Genomic DNA, 17,638 nt, shown 5'->3' with positions numbered 1-17,638 from the left:
CAATTGGATGATTCATATAAAGCTTCTATCTCACAAAAAAGACAAGACTACCTTCCGAACTTATTGCTTTTTACCAATGTGACGGATACCTATGGTAGAGCAGGAAATTCGGACCTTACCTTTGCGGGGCACCTGATATCACTTCGGATTATTTGTTGGAGTTAAAATTACAAGTGCTTTAGTTTTTGTTCTGTGCTTTTTGACTTTTAATATCTTAAGTTTAAATATGTTATTGCATAACATTATGTTGTCTCTATTGTCTACGTTGGTAGTTTTAGGGCTGTTTGACCATGCCTTTGGATTCTGATAGTTCTGTTTCGTCCAACTGTTTCAATTCTTCGGTAGATTGATATGTCGATACTCATTTAATAAATTATAAACAACCGACCTCTGATAAAAAGTTGCACAAAAGCCGAAGAGTTAGGACACATTTTCGTGATTTATTGTTCAGGTAACATTCGACAAGCATAAAAGAAACATTTTCAAAAGTTGATTAAACCTCATTTTCTAAGAACAGTGTTGGTATTGCATTCAAACATTATGAGCACTGGTGGTTTAGTTAAAGTATACATGTTCAAATCACAGAACTTTATGCTGCCTAGAATTTCGTTTCATTTTAATTTAAAAAATGCTAAAGATGGATATAACTCATTTGACAATGGCATGAAAAAGTTACAATGTTTGATTGCCATTGTCTTTGATGCTCGAAGGAATGGTTTGAGATCGTATATGTAATCATATGGCAAGCCGTTGTGGAATTTATTCCCCATTTATTGATATCAATAAATATTTAATAGCATGTTAATAAATATTTATCAACATAGGCATAAATGATTTATTAATATCAATAAATAGATGAATTATTAACATTTTGATAAATATTTATTAACGTGTTGATAAATCATTTATTAATATCAATAAATAGAACGAATTATTAACATGTTATTAAATCTTGTTCCGGAAGACTTGCATGCCGGGTAATATCCAATGTTATCGGTACTTATCGATTTCGGCACATGACAACGGTAAACGAGATACCCGTTACACACTATATTTCGTTACCAAACGGGTCTATGTGTGTATTCTGCTATATTATTCAGTATGAAATTGAAACAGCTTACTTCAAGACACGCAAAGGGGTGACCATCCATATCTGATTTATTATTAGTATATATAATAATAATTTTTAAGTGTTAGAATAAATCTTGTAATTACGGTTGAAGAGTCCCATTCCCTTGAGAAAGCAATTCACTTTAAGGGCACGACACGGCTTGGGTTTTGTTGTTATTTTGTTTTTTCTTCAAAATTTACGACCCAGTTAGTTTCCAACGAAATATGTTAGGTCTCAATTAATTTAAGAACAATTATACCCCCACCACACACACATGCACGCAATGTATTTTTATACATTTATTCATTTATTTAATTTTTGTTAATTTTTTTTTTCTTAAATGAAAAAATGTCAATGCCACGTAAAAAAAATCTATAACGGTACATTTCATGTATGTAGGGCATCATATACATGTGACAGGTTTTGTTGAATAAATTCGCTATTTATTGTGAAAATTGGCAATTAAAAATAAATACTGAGAAGACAAAAGTTCTAATATTTTCTTGTGTATGAATTCCACAAAACTTGATTTTTTATGAACAAGAATGAATAAGAACTATCTTGGTATATATTTTCCAGAAGTGGTTCCCTTCTGAAAACGCGAAAGTATTTATATGACCAAGGTATAAAAGCTATGTGACCTAACATACTAGGATATGACAATACACCTGTCTACCCGTGAAAACTAATTACACCTTAAAACACGTGGAGTAGGTACGTACGTAAAAGTCGAAGAGCTTTTATCATTTTGTTTCATTTACTTCGTGCTTTACTTTAATAGTGGTTATTATCTAATATATGTTCTTATATAATTATTTTGTTATTAAATCAGATATAGATTTTGTTTTAGCCACCTGTCCACATGATTGCATGCACTTTTCTTAACCGTGTCCTTGTCCGTATTTATGCAAATTTTAAGTGTTTTTTTTCCATACTTGAATTAGGTTCCACTTATATAGATAGGTCACTGCAGATAACTTTATGACAATTTGTGGAAATAAAGCTATAGTGAGGCACTTAAACAAGCAAATCCAACATTTTTTTCTTGTAAAAAGTAAATATTTTTCAAAACCTTATATTACATGTATGGAGATCCATAAAAATAAGATAGACATTCCTTTCTATTTTGTTATGAAAATCTGTAGCCATGGTAACATAATAACAATATACATCAGTTTTCATAACAAATTTTGGGTGCCTTCCCAAAATTAATTGTCAAAAAACAGGTTTTCTAAAATATCAGGCACTTAAAAACTGCAAGAAAAAGGAAGTTGGCATGGTATTATTGTAAAAAACAAATAAAAAGTGTACCTTTTTGTGCTCATTTGTTCATGATTTTAATTCTTAAAGTTCGTGCAAAATTTTGCATTTTTGAAAAACAGCCTGTTGGTGCATGGTAGAGAATCCAATCCGGTGAGGACCTGAATCTTTCCGGATAGCTTAAAGTATGCATTTTACACGTCTTCACCTTCACAAGTATTGTATCTATTTATGTACGATTGCTCTACTACTCACAATCAATATTTCCACCAAGTATCACCTCTTATTTTTAAGTCTTACAAAATTAGACCGGGTCAGTTTTGTGTACGAAACAGTGCACCTAAATTCCATTTGTATAGTGCAACCTTAAGAGAAGGATTTGTTTTTACATAGAAATATTTTGTATTTCTTGGAAAGCTCTGTATATGATGATTACAGAAATACCAAATTTATTGATATTGAAGAATAGATATCAAGAACAAGTTCTAAGTATAATTTTCGGAGTGATGTAGTTTGTCTTAGAATAGATATAATTCGTGTCGCCTCTATTTGAACACTTTCTAGTAAGTTGGGATCTTGTAAAGTACAGTTGTCCCAAACAGAGTCGGCTTACTTTGATTTGATTGTAATTTTCTGCTTCTGACAACATTGTAAACAATAACAACTGGAAAACTTCGCGCTTTAAACTTAATCTTCCGTGCGCTTACTTACCTTGTAAATGATAATAAGAATTACAAACACTTTTCTGATCACGATTAAAGAGCGAATGTGGCGCCCTCTTTATCAACACTTATTAATTCAGCTATTTATTGATATCAATAAATGATTTAATAACATGTTAATAAATATTTATTGACATGTTAATAAATTGAACAAGTTATCGATATCAGTAATTAATTATCAACATGTTGATAAATCATTTATTGATACATAAATGTATTAATATATATTTATCAACAGGTTAATAAATATGTAAGATTTATTGATATCAATAATTAATCCTTAATATCAATAATTCATTTATTAATATCAATATCAATAAATAATTCATTGATATCAATAAATGGGGAATAAATTCCACAACGGCTTGCCATATAATCATATAATGTCATAAAAGTAATTAAAGTTTTGCCTTCGAACAGATCCCACGTTTTACTATTTCAGTCTAATATACATTTACATATACTTTCTTTATTGATATTGAATTTTAGATTGATTTTTTACTGACAAGAAACTATCATATCCTCATAAAAATGAATGTACACTTCACAAGGCGTGCGGAAGTCTATTTATTGCACATGTTACTTTCTATAGCTGGCTACGCTCCGTTACAGATATTTTAACTTCATACGGCCATCATGGACACGGACACTGTTGAATTCATGTTATTTCTCCACCAAGAAACTTCAAAGTTGAAGCGATTTGGGTCAAAGCGCGGCTTTTCAAAAGAGGAGATAGAAGCTTGCATCGATAAAGCTCTTGGTGTAAATATCTCAGCTCAGAAAAATCAAGCCGAGAAGACGCAAAGAGAGGGAATATGGTCCGTTCTGAGTAAAGGAGTGAAGTTGGTTTTCAAAGTGTTGAAGGCGACATTCTTATTATCCATAGGCTTATATTTGGCTTCTTATTATGGACCGATTGCATATTATACATCCAAAGTTTTCCAGCCGTATACGTATGAAGTGAATAGAATAATAAGACTAGTAACACTACCTGTTCATTCATTCGTAGACATTACGGGTAAGATATGTGTTAAAGTAATATTTCAATTGAAATGAGCCTGTTTTAACTTTGTTTTCCTAATAATGTAGGTGCTACTTTTAATGAAGGTAATATGAGACTTTCTGTCAAATAAAGTTATTTTTATCAATCGTATTGTATTAAGAAAACGTGCCAAATTACAACGATTTGTTATGAAATGCGATTTATTATATATACGGTTTTATTGTCCTTATGCAGTCTCCTTTTGTCATGGTCTGAAATATCTATTGACCAAAATGTCCGGCTTTGGTTAGGAATTGTTGGTTGTCATGGTCTGGAATGTCTTTGGGTCGAATTTATTGACAAGCTGATTACGTCATTTTCGTAAACATACGGGTGCCGTATTTTGACCATCCCTATCTTAGAAAAAGCTTAGATTCGATTGGTATTTAATCATCGAAGCTAGCAAATGTTCCCCAGACTGGTGTGGTTCTCAATCGCATTTTACGAAATATACGAAAATGAAGCTGCCATTAAACTGCTATTGATGTTTTTCTGCCCATAAGTATGCAGAACCCAGGTGATAATACAGCCATTTAAGATCCCTGTGGGAACGAAAAAATGGGGGAGGGGTATTTTCAAAATTTCAGCTGCAGTCGATATATTACTTTTTAGCGTTTCTGTAATCCATAGGGTTTTACTAGTCCGAGTGATTAACCCTGTGCTTAACCTCCAACCAGGCGGGCCAGCGATTTGTAATCGAGGTTTCCGTCCTCTAGAATGGTTGCCTACCACAGCTATTGAAGTCACTCTATCCAGGTTTTATATCAGAAATTTCCTTCTCCTAGATGAATTGCATCCAAAGGCTAACTATCTTTATCTGGGGCAGATGTTAATGTGTGCTAGGGTATTTCAACACGCCGGTAGGCCTACACACGGCATCACTTTGACCCTTGCCACTTCGACATCCCATTCAATTAAGACTGAGATACTAGATCCCAGTTGACGTGTATTGTCACGGGAAGCATTGGAGGAGTCTTAGAAGTGTAGAGGCTTTGTACCGGTAGAGCGAGATTTACGCACTAGCTACTTTCCCTTATCACCTACAAGTAGGCTAGCCGGCACCGACAATAGATCTACAATTTGGATTCTCGCCTCATTAAACCCAATTCGCTACCTTGAGATATAACATCACCAACACACCCAACAAATTACGGATTTAAAGTTTAAATCCATAATTTGTTGGGTGTGTTGGTGATGTTATATTACAAGGTAGCGAATTTGGTCTAATGTGGCGGGGATCCAAATGGTTGATCAAAACAAAGACACTTAGTGTAACAATAAAGAGAACATTTTGAAACATTGAAAATTAAAATTAGATGAACAACTCTTGCAAAATTCTCCCAAATATGGCGATCAATGATAAAGTGCTCCGGTAGAGTATGCTTTCTTCCTGTTGACTTGCGTTAAACATTCGCTTGGTTGCATATATCATGCACATAAATAAATTTCCATTTTCTTTTCTTTTTTGTGCACGCAATACTTTCTCATTTTGAAGCTTGATATTTACTGCTGTATCAACTTTTCAACGAACATAATACACAGGGAATAAAATTGTGTTATTTTCTATGAAAATATGTATAAATTAATCTTCTCCGTATCGATTACTGATCACAGCTGTCAATTTTTTTCGTATGTAGATATTACAATAACATTGAGATATTACAATGACATTGACATGATTCGATACAAATGCTAAACAATAAGTTTGTTAATGAAAAGTTGCTATTTTTTAAAGATAGTACTTGTTTAAATTCTACTGTGATATAAACATGGTTCTATTTCATTTCTGTTGATGAGTAATGGATCTGATACTAAAATTTGAGCATCTTTAAAATAAAACGTTAGGTATAAAATTTTCATTGTACACGCATCATTTCCGTAAATATGAAAAGAAAATGAGTTCATAGCGAATTTTCAGGTAAGTATTCAGTAATTATAGTTAAAACTCTAAAATCTTTATTTGAACATCCATGTGCTAAGTGAAAGGTTGCTTTTTGTCTGTCGCTTTTCCGTACAAACAAACAATACCAAACCAATATGTAAAGAAACAAAAACGATAAATTGAAAAACACAAGTCGATATCAAGCTGTATACAATTCTAACTCATTGTACTTGACAAGACAATGGTAAAGAAAACTACAAGAAATCGGAGGTTCGTATGATAATGTAAATGTAGGTTCTCCTTCAGCCTCGAGAGGATTACAAAATATCTCCACTCGAGATAGTTAAATCTAAAATTTAACTATCGAGAGTGGAGAAATCTCGTAATCCTCGAGAGCATTGGAAGATAATCTGTTTCACCTATGAAATCAGTAGAAAACTCGGAATGGAAACTCTAGCAGAAATTTAAGCACCGCTCGGTTGTTAAAAAGTCACGGTCATAATTTTTAATCACCGACTTAGAATCTTCGGGAGAAACTGTATTCACATATCAGTGATAAATCATTGTTATTTCATTCCAGCTTATTATAATTCTGAATGCATCTTCGAAAATCCATTTTATCAAGAAAACATGGATGCGCCAGAGTGCGAACTATGCGCGGATATACGAGGAGTTACAGAAGTGACCCATATTTCCCATCCTTTAGTTCGTTCCTACTGTAATGAGCTTCGTCCCTTTATTTACAAGGTACATTTATGATACATATCATTAGATAAGTGGTTCGAACATGAGAACAATTTCAATTTCTCTAACAAATGTGGAAAATCTCTTCTGACGTTGTATTCTCTTGATAAAATAGTATATTAGGCAGTATGTTCATATAAGGAAGCACCCAACAATGAAATAAATTCTCGGAGATTGTTTAGTTTGCTTCAAGAAATTAATATTATTTTGCATCAGAATCCACATTTACCATATAAAAGTGTTTGGACCAGGCTTGGTTTTGGGTCTCTTGTTGAAGTCTCATGCTAGAACTCTTAAATGTTACAATCATTCAGAACAAAGGCCATAAGCATGTCAGCTTTGAAGACATAGTGGAACTGTACAACACGAATAAAGAAACTGTAAAAGAAGCTGTGGAAGGATTTCACTCCACTGACGCTGAAATATCAGACATCGCAAGTTTGACTGCTTTGGGGAGTGACATAAATTTGTTAAAGAGGAGTGGATTTGGCGCTGTATGGTACGTCTTTAAAATCATATATTGTGATCAAAAGGAAAGCATTCACATAAAAGAAGTCATTTTTTTCAATGACAGAAAGGGTTTGTTGTCAGGGATATTTTTCATCGGGTATTTACAATTATTTGGTTGTGTATATCCGTTTCATAAGTTTAGTGGTTTGTTGAATAAGTTTCTGTGTTCAAACTATTTTGTTTTGGAAATAATAATAATGCAATGACACTGTTACTAGTATATAAATATTACCGGTACGTTATTTTCAGGACATCGAAACATAAGGTTTTCCGAAGTTTGTTCCCCAGGCCAACATTTATTCCGCCAGAATCAGAAATTGTCGCAGAAAAACAGATATATGTCGACGGACCTAACGCGAAGCAGTTTGAAGTGGTATGATAAATGTTTAACATTCTATTACTGGTCATACCTTATATTATGTCTGAAGCACGTTTGATGCTGAAGAAGTACTAGATTGTTGCCGTAATATTTTAAACCAACGGGTCAAGTAGGTAAACGGAATATATACAATAGAATCAAAATAAAATATTCAGTGTAGCTACTTTTAAACATGTTACATCAAACTGATGAACAAATGTCCTAATTCAATCTATAAACTATTTTGATAGAGACCATAATGATTGGTGACCTCTTGAATACTCATTATTATTTATTCTAAATACCAGTATAGATTTATATACCATATTCGTAAATCTAAAATGCATATGTATTAGCAACAGAAAAGGTATAATTTCAGTTGACGACCTTAATAGGTTGGTGTTTAACTTTAAATGAAGAGGAATGTAAGGTTGTAGTTCTTATTAGACTGAAAATTCTCAGTTTTAGGAGAAAATTAATTACAAAAATATTTAAATCGTTAGAAATGTTGCCTGTATATTTGCCTAAGAGACAAACAAGCACGGTTGACGTTTTGATACTGAATTAAAATACGTATTGTCCATTTGTATGAGTTATCTGCTGTGTAAACAGTTCAACACGACATAGTGTGTTCGAATAAATGTACTTAGATAGTAAGAAAGGAGAGACAAATGAAAACACGTTGTTGAAAAAAAAAATCAAATGACAAAAAGTATTACAAACTTATTGGCATCGGAAAAGGATTATTATATGTGGGATGGGAAACAGGGATTTGGGAGTGGAGATCGGAATGTTTTACTAGAATAAGAAATCTGATAATATATTTCTATGTAATTGTTCCTCTTTTAAATTCATTGTACAATATGCCCATAAAAGATATAATTTGGTATGGGATGGTGGATGTACTGTACTAATATAAAGCTACACAAATAAACATTTTTAGAACGGCTGGTTTTACTCGGCAGTATTTATACAGTTAGTAAAGGGCGAAAGAAAAGCTGTAATCAAACCAGTAGATAGTTGTTATGATCTTTGCTCTACCCTGACTGTTACCATCAAGGAAGGAGAATTTTGTAAGTAAATCTGTTGGCTGTATATTCATACATGATTACCAATTTGCTCATATTTGTACATGTTTGTTTCACATTACTTAAGAAGTGTTACTGTGTAAAATTAGATTTTTTTTCATTGTGGTTGCTATGGTAATCAAGAGTGTTATTTGATTTCTTCATAAGAAAAAGTCATGATATTAGACACACCATTCTTCGAATTGGTTTTATTTTCATCATATCTATGGTCTATTTTATATCAACAGTAGAAATACATACAAAAAAAGCAAAATTTTACATCTTTCTCAACTGAAATAGAAACTAGTAAAGCCTTGAACATACACTAAGGGCTTAGTGAAAACTTGATTTTTGACAAAATACAAGTGCTGTCAAAAGATAAATCTAACTTTTGTTAACAATTCTACATTTGTTACCTAAATAGAACTAATGTAGGAGTACTTATATACAAATAGTCCAATCGGTCAAATTAACGCCTTTTTTGATATGACGCAACAAAATGATCACAAATTGGAATTACTGCCATCCCCCTTTTTTGTAAAAAGACATTTTTTTCCTATGAATTTCAATATCAATTAAAGATTTGTCAAGTATGGTAAATGTATGGATTCTCAAGAAGACTTTTCTTTGTTATGCATCAGCGATTTCCTATTAATGTCAATAAATTTTACCATCCATGGGGTGTATGTGACATGTATCAGTTCCATACTAAGTTTAAGTGAAGAGTAAATATTGCTATTACAATTTTAAAGAAAGCAGAATTGAATTCATATGTTAACCAATTTTAAAGGAGATATTTTACTTGCATGTCATCAAATCTCACCGACATCAAAATTCCGCATACGAAATATGTAGAACAAAAATTCAAAGCTTAAGGTGCAATTGTGCACGTACATTTCAACATGAAATTAGGAAGAAACAATGAGTTGTATATGAGAATTCTTACACATAACTGCACGTAAAATGTTCCCTAACAGTCAATTCAATCAAATTGCTACAAAAAAAAAGATGACATTGTCCAACACCTCAAAAACGAAAAATAGGAAATTCACCTTAATCTAAAGGAATCTGTTCTGGTGGTACATTTTTTTTTTGTACTTAATGTTTAGTGAAAATTTTATTCAACTCTATCAGAGCAAGTTTGAGTTCTGGTATGACAAATACAACAATGCTGATGGACAGACAACCGACAGAACTTTTGAAGTATGGCTTCTCAAAATTTGTAAAAGTCACATGGCTTCTTAATGGTAAATTTTAATACATCATAAAATGCTTCAAAGATGAATAAAGCAAATATGTAAAATCATCACTTAGTTTAATTTGGGAAGTCTATTATGCTATAATTACCGTGTGCAATATTTGTTTCCGTATTTTAACCATTTTAAAGCCACAACACCTAGCCAAAAAAATAGGTCAATTTTACATTGAAATATATCCGAAATCCTTGTAACTAAGGAAAATGACCTGTTTCCACGATAACAACATATTTGATATCTGAAAACACTTTGAAAGGAACATCTAAGCATATTCGTTTATTCTAGACTTGCTTTAGATTTCTTTTTAAATTACCAATTCCACCCCATTTTGATGCCTACAGACAAGCTGAATGATGCTCTTTTGTTTAATATTATTCTCCATTTGTAAAAGATATTCTTCCTTTCCCCCGTTTTATATTTTTATTTATTGTTTCTTCGTCTAATCATTCATATGTAATTACAATACTAGGGTCATAATCAGACACTTTCCCACTATTGTTTCACTCTCTACCACTGATGAAAACATTCAAAGACCTCTATCAATAATGAAAACACTGACAAACATTAAAAAGAATCTATCCTTGATTAAAAATAAATATTTAAAGAACTCAATTGTGTCAGCAAAAAGAAGATTAAAAATTCCTGATAAAAAGATTTAAAATATATCAATTAGTTCTAAGTAGCGTTTAATTTAGAAAGTTTATCATCAAATAATCAATTATTACCTTTTCAGTGGTGTATGTACCAAATATGTATAAAGTAGATATCCTGCCTAGCACAGAACAGACTAGTATAATATATATTGGCTCCTTTAGTCTGTAACAGACAGACACAGAACAGACTAGTGTAATATATATTGGCTCCTTTAGTCTGTAATAGACAGACACATCAGTAAAAAGAATATGAATGAAAATATGAACTTTTGAGTTTTTTAATTGTTATATTTTTTTATTACTAATATATTAATTCTGATAGCTACGGTACGAATAATCTATGGTACGAAAGATCCTGCAAAAATGATACTCGTCTCTGTTTCATTGGATGGGTAAATATCTACTTTCCATAAATGCTGTTCGAATACAACTGAAATGGACAACATATTTAAGTTATTGCAAATGTTTATGTCATGACTGTACGGTCAAAAATATTTTAGTCATATTGGAATCATAGTTCTTTTAGAGGACTAACATTAAGTCAATGGAATATGTCAATGAACTCCTGTTTCATAAAAAAAATAAACAGATAAGAGATGCATGGTTCTTGTATGTCAATTACCCACAAAATTCACGATTATCCCTCATTCAGAACCAGATAAAGACCACATGACCAGTGTTTGATTCAGTTGTTGCACCCTAGAACTGAAAACCATTAACATTGTACATAAAATTGACACTTTCGTTTTTGATTTTGTTGAAGTTGGAGATAAATGTATGGTTTTCCCCAAAAATACAGATTTTATACACAGAAAGAACTATTGTTATATAATAATATGGCGTGTATAAATTGAAAAAAAAAATCATTTGTTTGATTTTTTTTTCTAAACCATGAATCCTCTCTTATATTGGCAGTGTTTGAATTAATATGGAATAACGAGATGTTAATTTAGATCTGGTTAGTTGCCATGTTCTACTGAGTTATACTTAATCACTAAGATCTTTTGAGAATTATACTTGGGTCATTGCAAAAAACGTGAGTTCTAGTAAAAAAAAAACAGCAGGTATCATTTGTTATAGTAAATCCAAAAGGGTATACAGCTATTATTACATACAATGAAAAAACCTTTGCTCATTGAAAAAAAACTTGTTTTGAAAATAGTAATAGGACACAATTCTAACTAAAATGTAAAGAAATTTTAAATCTAGATTCTCATCATTTAAACAAAATCACTTTAAACATTGATGTCAATATGGTAAATAACCATTGAAGGTGACAACGGCATCTGTAGAAAAAAAAACATGGATGCAACAGTAAATTCAATGACCATGATAGACATGCTATTAACGGTAGTAAATGTGGATGCATTTGTAAGTTCGGGATACCATGAATATTTGTAAATGATGTGGGGGTATATTTCGTAATAACATATGCAGTATCATTTAATTTATTGAAACACGGTAATGGTATAGCGGTAATTCTGCATGTTGATGTACGTTGATGTGTAAAAACGTATGTGGGATGGGTAATATGGAACGATTGGAAAGTGTGCTGGAAAAATGGATGTATAGGAAAATATGGAGAATCGGGAAAATATTGCTTTAATGTCGTGTAATAGCGAAAAACTAATGAAACAAGTTTTCCTGAAATGGGACTGGAAACTGAACCAGCCATGTGATATTAATCCTCTAATTTGATATTAAATGTTGATCTTTATCTTTCTAAGAAGTCTTCTTAAAAATGGAACCCAAAAAAGACTTACGCGTGTCACCTTCATTCAGTCCAACTTGCAGTGTAGAACAATAGTCACCACAAGCACCTTGTGGTATAACATCTACCTCACTTTTTCCTTTTATTATCTGTACATAGAACACAACTTCAGCAAACATGCCAAATATTCCCTAAAAGCAGAATTTAGATTATGAAATAAAGTACATGTAAGAGACTATCGTTTTGTTTTGGGGTTTTTTTTGTGTGTCGTTGTTATTTTATTTTAGCAAACTCCAGGATCTGGAAAAATTAATAAAATATCGGTTAAGTTTTCATACAAACTCAATGCAGGATTTCAGTAATCAAAATTACTTGTAGCATGTACATAATACTCAATATTGAATTACTGGAACATGCATTCCACTGAGCATAATTTTTATAATTTTTTTATTTATTTTTTTTTCCGTTTAGGTTTGACATTAATATTAGATAACTGGTCGAAGAAACCAGTTCTGTTACAGCAAAAACAATCTCCATTATCAAATTTCCATTCGATGAATACGCTGTCGTAAAGTCGGTTATCTTCACACCGCGTATTTTAGAACCGAATACGAATTATAATAATTAAATTCACTCCGACAGATTTAATTTACACCTTCCACACAACTGTAGAATATATACTTCATTACGAATTTGAATGCGAGCATGCTGTTTATTGAAGTGCAAAGCGGGTATAAAGCCTGTTACTTTACATCGGTTATTAATGTGACCAAATTTACTACAATTATATTTTAAGAAAAGACGACGAACCAAAGCAACTGAGAGCATACTAACTAGATACAAACCCCAAATGAAAACACACATCAATAGTACATGAAGATCTCGGACGTGTAAAAAACCGGATCCAATTAGTTCCAGTTTTAACATCCTACCGCATATACATTTATCCCAAATCGAAAATATACACATCTAAAGAAACTTAACGAAATTTAATAGGCGTATTGCTTTCATGTCCAAGGTTCATTGCAATTGTGTTTAATTAAACTGAAATTACAAAACCGGCAAAATTATTTCCCATGAATAATATGTGATTTTGACCAGAATTGGTCAAATTCATTTTGTGACAGGGTTCACGTGAAACCCGGATGAATTCAGACATCAACTGAAATTTATGTGAACTTTTCAAATGAAGTTCATATAAAGTAAAAATCACGTTTATTCAAGGTGAATTTTGCGTAAATTTCATATGAATCTCGATTCACGTAAATTTCACCTGAATTATAGTTTAATTAAACTAAATTGCGCATATACGTCAAGTTCGATTAAAATAAATTCTTATGATATGCTACCGTGTGTCCATACTACATGTACTAAGTACTTAAACAACAACCACTGGAACCCAACATACACTCACGATTTCTACCGGTTGTGAGTCCGGTCCGTTTATAAACAGCGTCTTCTGTAGAGAAACTTCATAGTTGTTTGGTATGAAGTGGGGTCGAGGAAACAGATTCTTCCGCAATGTTTGACTGCTGCTCATTGTGCTCGTTGTCCTGAAAAAGATATATAAAGTTGCCGTATTTCAAGGTATGTTCAAAAGCCAAGTAATCTTGTTGCTAGGTGTATATTACACTATAAAGGAACACCTCAGTTGCAATGAAAAACAACGTGAAATTTTTGGCAGCTAGGTATCTTTTGTTATAATGATAAGCTTGGTCTTCAAAGTTTTTGTTTCGGTCTTTATCCAAACTATTAGATAGACTTTTGATTAGTACATATATCTATATTTGATTAGTAAATATATTTTTTTTGATTAGTAAATATATTCTTTTGATTAGTACATATATACTTTTGATTAGTACATATATATTTTTGAGTAGTAAATATATTCTTTTGATTAATAATTGATAATTTCGTACCATTTGATTTTTAACTCGTTTTCTTTTTGGAGATTCCTATCAGTTCTAAGGTTGAAAACTTGAGATATGTTGGTGAAATCGGGATCATTGGAAACAAAATCTGTCATAGAATTGTCCATGGTTACTTTGTGTTGGTTGTACATCTCGACTAAATCTTCAAAACGCACCGTCTTGGTGTCTGTACTTGCCTAGAATCACAAAAAAATACAATAAATAAAAGGTGAGTATACTTAGAATAATGTTTTACCCACACACTAGCACAATGGAAATTAAGAAATAATTCTTGGATTGGGTAGATTTGTACTCATTTTAACATGGGTACAGCATTTATATTCGATTATTTAACACCTAGCGACAACGAATGATTTCTTTTCTAATATGACAATACGGTAATTTTTTAGAAAAATTTCCCTAGGCGTAGCCAAAATAACGACCGCTCCGTTTAACCTCCCCCGTATGTAAGTTAAGATAAAATTTGTATATTTATGTCATCGTATGTGTTAAATCATCACGTAAACGTTTTTAAATAAGTGTTTTGTCTCGAAGCGACAGCGAAAGAAGAGACAGTGCGCAGGTGCTAAAGGTGGGGTTGTACCGACATTTACTGTTTGACAATATGAAGACGTCATAATAGAAACTGAAATAATCGATCATTACCTCAGAATAAAATCGCAATCTCCCATTTACGGCAAATGGTTTTGAACAAGTATGAAAGATTTTATTTCTATCCAAATATATTTAGATCACAAGCTTTGGTACAGAGACTTTAAACAAACGCAATATAACGCCACTGAAAATGGTGGAATTATATATTTCATTTTGGAGTATTCTATCATTTTCGTTGTCCTTAGGTTTAGGACTTGTTTTTTTTTCTTACCTCACCAATACTCACTTACTTCACCGTTAATCATTCTTCAACTGTAACTCTCACGTGTGTAACTAAGTCTTATTAAGTAAAAAGCTTAGACAACTCCAATACCATATACATAAAGATCAGACTGTATCCTAACACCCTCATACAGCCTAATTTGATATCCGACTCACCCTTACTACAAAGGGTCGTTGGTCTTGGCAGTGTCTTCTTACTATTGGCCAATGAGGTCTTTTCATTTCTGCTACCTCCAAAACGTCCTCGCACATCTCACAATTTCGTTGAGGTTCAAACCATGGGTTTGGGAAAAGACATTCTGCATAATAATACGCTGCAAAAAATTAAAGCGAAATTTATATCCATACCAAAATATTAAAAAAATAATAATAATGATAATAATAATAATAATATCCTTTATTTAAACAGGAGAACATATTCAGTTACATAACTAGCCCCCAATATGATCCTGCAATACATACACGTAACTTGACATTAAACAAAATAAAATTACATGATTATATTACAAAAATGATAAAGGTGATATACATTTTAATTAATCAAAGTACCGGTCTATGACTTTTATAATATTCTGTTTTACATTTTGGAACAAACAAAAAATTTGGATTGCTTGCGGATCTCACACAAACTTGATGAGCATATCAAAATGCATTTAAATATACTGGTGTCAATAGATTAATGGACTTGAAAACTAAAGTTGCTTTATTATTAGCTAACCATTTCAGTTTGTTTAAAAGTACAATAGATGGAGTCATCACACTTTGCTCATTTAAAATTATTCGCGCTGCTTCCTTTTGAAGTTTAAAAAATCGTATAAATATTAGCAACATTTTTTGCATCAGACCAAATAGTACAACCGTAATTAGAATGAGGAAAATTACAAAGTTGTAAACTCAGAGTAAAGCATTGCTAGACATAGAACTTTTTAATTTACGTAGCACATCCAGTTTTTTTCCCCGATATCTTCTTTGTTGAAACATCTTCATGATAGGACCATGTCAAAGAACAATCTACATTAACTCCTAGGAGTTTGATACATCAACAGTTCCAAGAATATTATTATAAAGTCCAATACATATTTTTCCACATTTTGACGCCTTTGTATACATTGCGTTTTCTTAAAACTCATCGTCAATTTATTTCTTTATTTTTCTCGTCCATTGCGTGGAATCATACAGCAGCCATTTTCACAAAAAATCGTAAGAGTAAAATTAGTCGTAAGTTGTGACGTCACAATACTTAACTCTATTATGACATTATAACTTACGACTAATTTTACACTTCAGATTTTTTGTGAAAAGGACCGCAGATTTGCTTTTAATTTGTATTAAATGGTATTAGTTGATTTATCTGATAAATCTTTGGATTCAAATTCTGTATGCACCCTTTTAACAGTTCGTTAATGTGGTAAGAGAAAATTCATATGGTAGATACGGCGTATATATTCAAAAATTAAAAGAAAAAAATTCTTTAAGATTAAAAGAGTAATTTTTTGCTTATCATACGATAGTATTCTGCGTGACTTGCGTAGCTAGGAAATAACTTAAATTTACGTCCACTATAAATCCGATTTGTTTTTATTTGCCCTAGATGCGGGAACATTCATATCACGCAATAATCCTCAACTTTTTCATTAGAAACTGTCTGTTACAAGAGTATAAGATATTATGAGCCGTTTTGTAGAGGACTGTTCAAGTAAATTATGCTAAATGACATACCTCTGATATGAAAAAAGTTGTGAAGAGGTAATAGCACCAATCGCATGAAACGATTAAAATCATAACTGTAAACATCGCGAATGCTCTGGGATAGCTCCTTGTACAGTACTCTGGATGTTCTATTCGTGTAGACCAATATTGTTAAACACAACACAACTATGAAAATAACCAAACATATTGTTGACAGTATTTTAAACTTTCTACGCCAAGTGTGTCTTGTTTCATTTCTCGTTTCTGTATTGTTATTCGTAGACAATGATTTGTCAATGCATGCATTTATTTCTTCTGGAGATAGTCCTTGTTTCAAACCATAACTTCGTAACTCGGAGGCATTATTTTTAAGGAAAAGCATGAACTCAATTGTTTCAGTATCCATTTGGTAGGAAAATAACGGATTCGTGTGATTCGTAGACGGATCCGTATTATGTAGAAGTTCATGGATAAAGTTTTAAGGACAATCAACCGTGTAATATTACTATTGAAGTCAATGTTGGTTTGGTCGGAACACGTTTTATATTTTGTAAGATTACGCTGCTTTTGCAGAAAAAATCAATCAAAGAATGTTCGTTCTGATATTCATGTTATTGATGGTAATATGATCCTTGTATATCGACTTTTGACGAATGTAAAATAACTCTTGGGTTAAGGACAGTTGTCTTTCGCCGTACGGTGTATCTATTAGAGAATAATTTATGCTAATTATTGCTTAAAAATCATGGTTAAAAGACTTTACATTTACATTTAATTCCCAAACTGTTAGTGGTTATTTACAATTAAACTTGAAAGTACAAGTAAT

At 31.9% G+C, this 17,638-nt stretch overlaps 2 protein-coding genes across 3 annotated transcripts; one reads left to right on the top strand and one right to left on the bottom strand.

Moving 5' to 3' along the window:
- Positions 1–3,604: 3,604 nt before the first annotated feature.
- Positions 3,605–10,878, top strand: LOC148610095 (uncharacterized). Its single transcript, XM_088542172.1, has 6 exons — positions 3,605–4,111; positions 6,598–6,764; positions 7,076–7,260; positions 7,521–7,644; positions 8,573–8,702; positions 10,686–10,878. The coding sequence occupies exons 1-6, from the start codon at positions 3,730–3,732 to the stop codon at positions 10,772–10,774; spliced, it is 1,077 nt and encodes a 358-aa protein (XP_088398298.1). The 5' UTR covers positions 3,605–3,729; the 3' UTR covers positions 10,775–10,878.
- LOC148610094 (uncharacterized) lies at positions 10,868–17,247 on the bottom strand. Of its 2 annotated transcripts, none has more exons than XM_088542170.1 (6): positions 16,843–17,247; positions 15,280–15,437; positions 14,236–14,423; positions 13,725–13,869; positions 12,369–12,507; positions 10,868–11,035 (listed from the first exon to the last, which is right to left on the bottom strand). In XM_088542170.1, exons 1-6 carry the CDS (start codon positions 17,216–17,218, stop codon positions 10,944–10,946), a joined length of 1,098 nt encoding a protein of 365 aa, XP_088398296.1. In that variant the 5' UTR covers positions 17,219–17,247; the 3' UTR covers positions 10,868–10,943. The 2 variants fall into 2 exon arrangements, with proteins under 2 accessions (XP_088398296.1, XP_088398297.1); XM_088542171.1 differs by having other exon boundaries at positions 13,731–13,869.
- Between the last annotated feature and the right edge of the window lie 391 nt (positions 17,248–17,638).

Source organism: Perna viridis, chromosome 8, assembly GCF_037379345.1.
Source record: "Perna viridis isolate PV_CMFRI_1.1 ecotype Kerala chromosome 8, ASM3737934v1, whole genome shotgun sequence".
Classification (NCBI taxonomy): domain Eukaryota; kingdom Metazoa; phylum Mollusca; class Bivalvia; order Mytilida; family Mytilidae; genus Perna; species Perna viridis.
Note: the sequence above shows the minus strand (reverse complement) of the source record. Positions and strands in the feature narration are given on the sequence as shown.